This window comes from Saccostrea cucullata, unplaced genomic scaffold, assembly GCF_032062105.1.
Source record: "Saccostrea cucullata isolate Sc308-1 unplaced genomic scaffold, CSIRO_AGI_Scuc_v1 ctg7577, whole genome shotgun sequence".
NCBI lineage: Eukaryota > Metazoa > Mollusca > Bivalvia > Ostreida > Ostreidae > Saccostrea > Saccostrea cuccullata.
Genome location: NW_026931708.1, coordinates 37,496 through 46,613, shown reverse-complemented (window position 1 = coordinate 46,613; position 9,118 = coordinate 37,496). Strand labels below are relative to the sequence as shown.

At 32.7% G+C, this 9,118-nt stretch overlaps 1 protein-coding gene and 1 pseudogene across 1 annotated transcript; one reads left to right on the top strand and one right to left on the bottom strand.

Moving 5' to 3' along the window:
- The first annotated feature begins 265 nt into the window (after positions 1-265).
- Positions 266-2,814, top strand: LOC134233327 (uncharacterized; annotated as a pseudogene).
- A 1,061-nt stretch (positions 2,815-3,875) lies between these two features.
- LOC134233328 (uncharacterized) lies at positions 3,876-5,360 on the bottom strand. Its single transcript, XM_062715294.1, has 3 exons — positions 5,240-5,360; positions 4,902-5,094; positions 3,876-4,430 (listed from the first exon to the last, which is right to left on the bottom strand). The coding sequence occupies exons 1-3, from the start codon at positions 5,358-5,360 to the stop codon at positions 3,914-3,916; spliced, it is 831 nt and encodes a 276-aa protein (XP_062571278.1). The 3' UTR covers positions 3,876-3,913.
- Positions 5,361-9,118: the final 3,758 nt, after the last annotated feature.

Below are 9,118 nucleotides of genomic sequence, written 5' to 3'. Positions count from 1 at the left end.
AAGACCCCCAACATTACCCTCCGATGTACTTGCATACAAATATACGGCAGTGTAAATTAAATGCGTAATGTACAGAAAATATATTAACAAAATAGTGAAGAAGACATTAAATTCAAGTTATTGTCCTATAGAATATCTGTAAATAATACTTTATTTAATAAGCCTTTTCACGTAAACTGCGGTCCTGTTTTTAGCGCATGCGTATAAACGCTCCCGGACGGCAACAAAACATCCGCATTCCAAAGTTGTTTACAATAACAACGTAATGGTCTTTCACTGCGTTGTTTACCAATGTTCTAATCTCCAAGGCGAGAAAGCAAAAGGCAAGGGCATAAGTTTTTTCAGATTTCCAAAAGGCAGTAAGAAGAGAAAGGCTTGGATTCGTGCGATTAACAGAGATGACTGGGCACCGAACGAATATAGTCGGATCTGCTCTGAACATTTTGTAGGGGGGTGGCACAGCGACGAAGTGGAGGATGAGAACTATAGACCTACAATTTTCACCTACAAAGAAAAACCGAAAACCGACTCTGACGTTGCTAGGCAGGAGATAAAATGCAGAAGAAATTTGCAGCAGGTAGCTTATATACAAGCATATAAATAAACACACTATATACAGTTATAGTCATCTTCATAAGAGAAATACATTATTATAATCATGATATTAAGCTGGGTCTCTTAACCTGTAACTATAAAATAAAATAGAAAATATTATCCTATTCATATTTTTAACCCGACATATAAAATGAAGCCCTAGCTATTTATAGATTAAAGTAAAATTCTATATTAATACTTATAAATATAATTCCTTACATTTAAAACATATGACAATTACCCGGTAATTCTGGAGGAATTTTTTTTTTTGTATGACACTGTCAATGTTTGAATTTTAAAAAATGACTGACAGCATGTACTAAAGTTTGAAATAGTTTGCACCATTGTATTACCTTGAAACTTCAAATTGTAGGAAATTAATGAAACAGAAGCTAGGGACAGACGTTTAATGCAGAAGCACCATGAATTTAGCTTATACATCCACAACTATTGCTGTTTGCAACCCCCAGAGTCATACTCTCAGGATATGAACAACAACAGCACCTTCGTACCAGATGAAACATTGAAATTCGATGACATTGACATAAAAATCTTAAGTGATAAAGGTATATTCATGTAAATGGCAAGAAATATCTGTAATGTAAAACATATATATGTACAATATTTACATGTTTTCAGCAGAAAAAAGTAACACCTCTCTCAATTTTTTTTTGTTTTCAAAACAAAATTAGTAGGTGTACAATGTGACCCTGACCCTCTACTGGAGGAGAACCTTGCCCTGAGGAAAGAGTTAGAGGATCTGAAGAAAGAACGTGACCGGCACAAATGGAGTGCAGAGAAGATTGCTAATGATGATGGAAAGACCAAGTATTACACTGTGCTACCTTCCTTTGCAGTGTTCATCTGGCTTTTCAAGTATGTATGATGGAATTTCAGAAGCATTTTTGGGGGAAAAGAAAACAATATTTGTTTTCCTCTTCTCCAAATCTCACATCTGCATCGCAATGAATTCTATTTTAATACTGTAACTCTGACAATAATAATATTTTTTTAATGATAGTTTCCTGAGACCTAAGGCAGAGAGAATGAGGTATTGGGTTGGTTCCGACACAGACCAGGATTCGGACAGACAGAGAGTATCAACAGGCTCATTGGGATTGATTGACCATGCAGTTATTTGCTGTACTCATCAAATTAAGACTCGGCCTCTTCACATCAGACTTAGCTTACAGATTTTGTTTTTCAGAGAGTACTTTTTCGAAATACTTTTCCACCAGGATTTCTTTACTCTCCTGTGAACTTAGGTCTCTCAATTAATTTCCTACACGAGATATTATTGATAGAACCATGCCCTTATCTTTCAAAGCTAAGTATTCTTCTGTTATAGTTATACTTGACTGTACAGAGCTTTTTATACAGAGGTCTTCAAATCTTGAAAATCAGAGTTTAACATATTCTAACTATAAACACCACACAACTGTGAAGTTTCTTGTTGGTATCACACCATCAGGTGTTATTTCTTTTGTTTCTGTAGGTTGGCCAGGTAAGATATCAGACAGAGAACTGACAATAAATTCAGGTATCTTAGATTTATTAGATGAAAATGACAGTGTCATGGCTGACAAAGGCTTTACAATAAGAGATATGTTGGAAAAAAGAAATTTGAATTGAACATTCCCCCATTTAGAGGTGTTAGTCCACAGTTTTCACCAGATGAGATATTTGAAACACAGGAGATAGCTTCTTTAAGAATTCATGTAGAGAGGAGCATAGGTACCCTAACAAGAAAGTACTATAGTTAACTATAGTTTACTATAGTTAGCTATAGTTAACTATAGTAAATCAAAGTTTTCACTATAGTAAATCAAAGTATATTTACTATGAATTTCAGATAGATATTTTTTTATTCTTTAAACTTCATACAGATACTTTTTTGAAATTAAAATGAAGTATTCCTAGTATTTTTACATATTTTATCAGAAAAGTACATCATTAGTATGTAATTTAAAATGTATTAAGGCTCTAAATCTTCAAAAAGCTCTAGAGTAAAGTTTCAGAGTAAATCAAAGTGTCAAATTTATCACTATAGTTAACTATAGTAAACTATAGTTAACTATAGTAAATTTTTGTAAGGGTAGAGTGAAAAAATTTCACATTTTATATGGTGTTATGCCTCTAACCTTGAAACAATTTATTACAAAGATTTTTCAGGTCATTTGTTGGCTTACAAATCCGGATGTTCCACTCGTTAACAATTAATATTTGTACATGTATTTATTCTAAATATACATTTTAGTGCAACAAATTTCAGACAATAAGAATTGATGATTATGAGTTATCAATTTCAATACATGTTTAAACTATATATTTTTCCTACATGCAATTACCAGGTATCACATTTTCAGCTTATTTGATGTCTTATAATTTGAATGGAAATAAACTTAAGTTTATTAGAAAAACTTTGATGTGAATTCTAATAAGTACTACAGTGTATTAAAGAATGAAGGAGTATTTAAAAAGATAATAATTTAATTTCACTTGTATCAAGCTATTCCATTGGCTGAACCATTCAGAGGAACATATAATAATTTGGATAACATAACTTGCCTACGTCACAATGAGTTACGTCAAAAACGTATTACTTCGCTTGACGTTACTTTTAAAATAATGTTCAATTTGAAGCCTTATTCTGGAAGAAAAATTGTCTTATTGTCTATATTGAAATTAAATTATAAGGAATGAAATAAATTTCAACTTATGTTATACGATATAAAAAAAACTTGGGGCAGTTTACGCTTTTTTATAAACCGCGAAGCGGTTTATAAAGCGTAAAATGCCCCAAGTTATGTTATATCGTATAACATAAGTTGAAATTTACTTCATTCCTTAATTAAATTGATACTAAGAATACATGTAGTACCGGTACATGTACCTACAAATATCAAATAGAGGTTGTCTGATATTGTGATCAAATTAATATTTCAAGGGATTTGATATTGTATTATTTTACTGTCATACCAATGTTGAATATGAACATTTTAATTTGCAGCTCTTTGTAAACATCTGTTAGGTGAATATTGTACACTTTTTAGATGAGGCATTCTTATAAAATTCTTAATCCAACAGATGTTAAACCAACAATGAATATTTGTAACTTCATATGTGATGCATCTGACATAAGACAGTGACTAGATTTGAAGACTGTATTTGAATTTGTATGACTCTTGCCACATGTAGGTTTTTTGTCAATAAATAAATTAAGTTAATTAAAAATTTCATTGAGCTCATTTCATGGAAAACAGATAATAAAATTTTTTGAATATATGATTCATATCACTTCATACAGTGTTTGTTTTAATTACTTCTTGGCTATGTGATGCATATAAAAATCAATAAGTCTAGGCATCATAGATGCCACAAACTCAGAATCAAAATATACCCTGTCAATACAAATATTGTTTTGTGCAGCGTCTGTCCAAACGACAAGGTCAAACCAGGGATATCCCTTAATAGCTAATGCCCCTTTGACTTGTGCATAGTACTTGTGGCTCTTTTTGAGATGTGGCCCATCCAGACTCTCCTCCAGGCAAAAATTGGGGTATCCCATGGCAATAATTTCACCCACTTCCTTTCTGGTTACTTGGGTTCCCTGGGTGGAGTAGAGGCATTTGATTTCCAAGAGACCTATGTTGTCACAATCCAAAACCTTCCCATCACTGGAAGCACCCAAAAATGCATGATCTGCACACAAAGTGAGACCTGTATCTTCGACGGAAAAGTTGTCGTTAATGGTAGATTTCAGATTAACATAGTCAGATCGTGCCTGGGCTTCCTTTTCATGTCCCCATTGAACAGCTGGTGGTAGAGCAGCATACCTAAAGAAATAAAACAGAACTTAATTTCTTTTAAAAAATTACCTGAAAAGGGTATACAAACATTGGGAAACAAATGTATATCACAAATTTATTTTGTACCACAGAGTTGCAAAAAATTGATAAGTATACTACATATATGTTAAAGTGTGGTGATCAGTAAACTGACACACATGCTAATAAAAACTAATTAAGTTTACATGTATAAGCAGCTGGTTAAAATCTGCTATGTTTTTTATTTTACTTTTACGTTATTATCCCCCTGTTTACTATTATCATATTTTGCTTTCAGGATTATGATATTCCTGTAGAAACCTACATTACAATTAAAATACAAAGTTAACTAATAATCCCTGTAGTCCCAATTTGGGTAAATATTACGGATATATTCTGAACCCAATGAACAGTTTCTTACATAACAAGTTCAAAATACATTAGTACAATAATAGAATTACCATGGAGAATACAACTTACTTATGAAGACTGGAACCCTCCACAATTTGCTTGATTAAAGAATTTGGATTGGGTCCAGCTTTCAAAACGTCACCGAACAAAGAACTAGTCAGTCGACCAATGTGTAGTTTCTGCCACATGTCAGATGTTCTCTGATCTCTTGTACTCTTCTCAGTGAACTCTACCAATTCATGGTCAATTGCAAATGGAGGTGCTGAAATTTGAAAATTAATAAAGAACTTGATGTACATAAGGTGTAATGCTTAAAGAAGGTACAGATCAAATATATACCAAGTCACTGTTCAAAAATGTTTTAAGATGCTTTTTTTAGAATCAACATTATTAACAAATTTCCTTACCATAACCCTCACAGAAGATGAGACTTTTCATCCTGGTAATCATGATATCCTCAAAATCCTGGACCTCCATCTCTTGAACAGCATCTGGAACAGCATCAGGAATATTCCACAAGTGTGACATACCTTAAACAAGAATTGCATAAAGTTGCCCTATATTCTTTTTAACCTACATCAATTAAGGACAAATGCTAATTAACAAATGATGTTTAAAACTTTTTTTTTTACATCACCCAAAAACAATGGCTAAACTAAATGTCTATTATATGAATTAATTTAGCCACATAAAGTTTCATGTTCATTTAAATTTTCTTTATAATGAGGCCGAATAAAGAGACCATTTTTTTTTATTAAAATGTAATGATAAAATTAAAAAAAAAAGAAGTAATCATAGAAAATAAACAACTTCTTAATACATTAGAATATTTATAGGTTTCATTAATATTAAAAACTGAGGTCCAAGAATAGAACCCTTTCACACTTAGTTCAATCTAATTAAAATTAGATGTTATATCCACTCGCATACTCGCTACACTAAAATCTAACAACATCCCATAGAGGGTCACGTCAAAGGTCAAATTTGGAATGACTCTAGACTTATTAACTTCAACGATATACGATGATTTTGCCAGTGACGATTTGATTGGTTGATAGAAATTGAACTCTGACGTGACCCTCTATGGGATGTTGTTAGATGTTAGTGTAACGAGTATGCGAGTGGATCTAACATCTAATTTTAATTAGATTGCACTTAATTTGGACTATTAGTAAGGCATGACATTTTTGGCGCTACATGTTTACTGCCTGTCATCAAATGGGAGGTGAAGGAAGTGTCAATTTCAGAAGCTAATTATGCAATGTCTAGAATGCGAAAGTCCAAACTAAGCTTAAAATGTTTCTAATAACCAATCCATGCATCAAAAGAATTTTGTGCATTAAAGCATGTATCCTTAAATTCCTCAAATAAATCATAATATAAATTTATATTTAGAAATATTTCTTAATTTCTACCTGTTTGTTGGAAGGTATCTCTTAAGTCTTTCAACTGCTGCAGAGTATTATATAGATCCATCTTTTTGTTATCCGAGTGGCGCGGATCAAAAGAGGCAACTGGATCATTTTCTGTGTCTTCATGTAGAAGCTTGGACTTCTTGGGCAAAGCGTTCATGGGCCGAGTCGGCTTCACCTGGCGCCCGGGAATGACCCATTTACATGGCTGAGATGTACAACTTCCTGATGTCTCACCAGGTTTGGCATGGCTAAGTGCAAAGAGAAGTGCACCTATATGGCTACATGCCTGTGCTAACCTAAAAGTAGAAAGGCTTCCAGGAAAAATGCATATAAATAATTACATAATTATACAGTATACACATGTATATAATTTTAAGTACATGTATCAAATTTCTGCTTTTTTTAATTGACAAGGATATTTCTCATTTTTTTACACATCCTTTTAGAATTATATAATTTCCACTATTAAAATAAATGGATACCAATTCACAAAATAATAGCCTAAACTGTCAACTTCATTGTAGTCATATCTGGGGAGTCAGAGAGGGTGGGGACTATTTCAACAGAATACTTAATACATAAACTTTAAACTAAAAGTCATAATTAGGAGAAGTGACACAATTTAGAATGTGAACCAAATATATAATATAATGACTAATGTACTAATATCATTCAGTGAAAAATAATGGGTTTGTAATTTTGTGTATTCTAATATAAACCATTAAACCAGTCTAGAAGCATTTCAAAGTGTAATAGTACTGTATTATTTAAATATTATACCCTATAGGACACTGGCAATATCCATGCTGTATATGTGGTTTGCCTGTGTTGGATGTTGACACACATAGGAAGACTTGGTACTGCTGCTTTTTCATGGCATGTTGCTCTCACATAGATCACGGATGGGTTTATCTAAGAGAAAATGCACTTCCTTTATTGATTGACACAAATAACATTAATAACTTCAGAAGATGTTTTAATTAAAAATAATTCTGCCTGTAAATTATCCTGACTCCACATATCTTTTCTTGCAAACTTGTAAATTGTACACGCATTAAAAAATATGTAAAATAGAAAAATTCAAATGATTATCAGAGTTCATAATTTTTAAACAAAATGACATTTTTATCCCATACCTGTGATACCTTAATGTCTTGCACATCACCAGCCTCGAAGTGCTTGACAGATCTGTCTAGACCCTTGAAATTTTTCACTGTACTACCACACGGTGTAGGTCTTTCAATATTAAAGTTGTAAATATCAGTGAAAGTTATTTTGGGAATATAAGAATGGTCTGGAGACTCATAAATCACGGCATTAAAGGGTGGTAAACTGTCCTGAGAGGATACTATCAAGGAAACTCCAGCTGAATCTTGCTGCACGATCGGTGTGAGAACAGAGGGTGAGGTCTGGCATATTAATAAATCCTGTATGATTTCTTCTTTTTTCTTTTTAGTAACATCAATTCCGTGTTCTTCGGCAAGCTTTCGCAGCACATTAACTTTTAACTTATTTAAACTCTCCCGCTTTGACATAGTTGTATAAAGGTCACCAATGTAAACAAAATGATCTTGCCGTCCGGAAGCGTTTGTGCACATGTGCGAGATTTATCGTGAAAAGGCATATTAGAGAATACAAATTTTGTTAAGAAAATATAACTTGATCTGTCTCTTCCTGCATACAAACTACGTCACGTTGTAAGAAATGACGTCATATTGACAAGTGTATTGCGATCAGTGACTTGTTTATAACTTTTTAATTAGGATTTAACTAACGACAAAACAACACGCTGTAGTAAGTTTTTATGTAGTTTGATGATTTCTTACTGGTAAAATGAGCAAACTCATTTTGTGGTTTTTTAAAGAAATGTTGTATGACGTATATTGTGTATGATGTCATAGTCAAGTTTTTCCGTACAAATTAGGCTCCGCCTCCTTTTTGTAACCTTAACTGTGCTGCGTGACTGTTTTTGATTACTTAATTGCTAATTTTATAAACCTGAGGATCGGACTACCTTAATCATATGTTTTTACGTCCCATTTGAGAATTCCCTCCCACCATTAACAGAGTCCCAGTCGTTGTTTGCCTTATGTGAAAAAGTGACCTAATTGTAAAAGAAGCTTTCACGATAAAGCGTGAAAAAATGTGGCATTGCGCTAATTTATTTTTTTTTAATTACAAATACAGTTATATTGTGCTGGTAAATATACCTCCTAAATAAAAAAAGTTACATGTATAAAACGAAGAGCAACATTATATAAGAGGTTTGTTTTAAATTATAAAAAATGCAGTTGTTTATTTGACAAAGCTTTTATTTCCAAGTATAAATAAATAAGAGATAGAGACTTCATGTTTGGCATGCATACCCAACTAATAAAGTTCTTTCAAATGACACCAAGGTTATTGTAACCTTGACTGTGACCTATATGCTAAAACACTTTATTCGACATTTTGCCATAATTTTCAACCAAAAGAGATAAGGACTTCATATTTGGCATGCATACTCCACTAATAAACTTCTTTCAAATGACACTAAGGTAGATGATCTTGTGACCTTCACTGACACCTATATGCTTATAATAGTTTTTTTCGAACTTTTTTACCAAATAGTAATAACAGTCCAGTTATTCTTCAATTATTTGACAAAGAGTTTAAGACTTTTAATATCAAGAGCCAAAAAAAACGCACAAATAGCAGTGTCAGCGCCACATCTGTTTATTAGCTGCAATTTTAATTTCAAACAATTTTAAAAGCAACACTTTATTACCCTAGTACCTAACTCGGTTTATACTATCTCATCCAAAGGACCAGTCTCCACATCCCGCTTTGGTATTTGAACCAGCGACGTAACGATTGATTCCTACTGCGCGA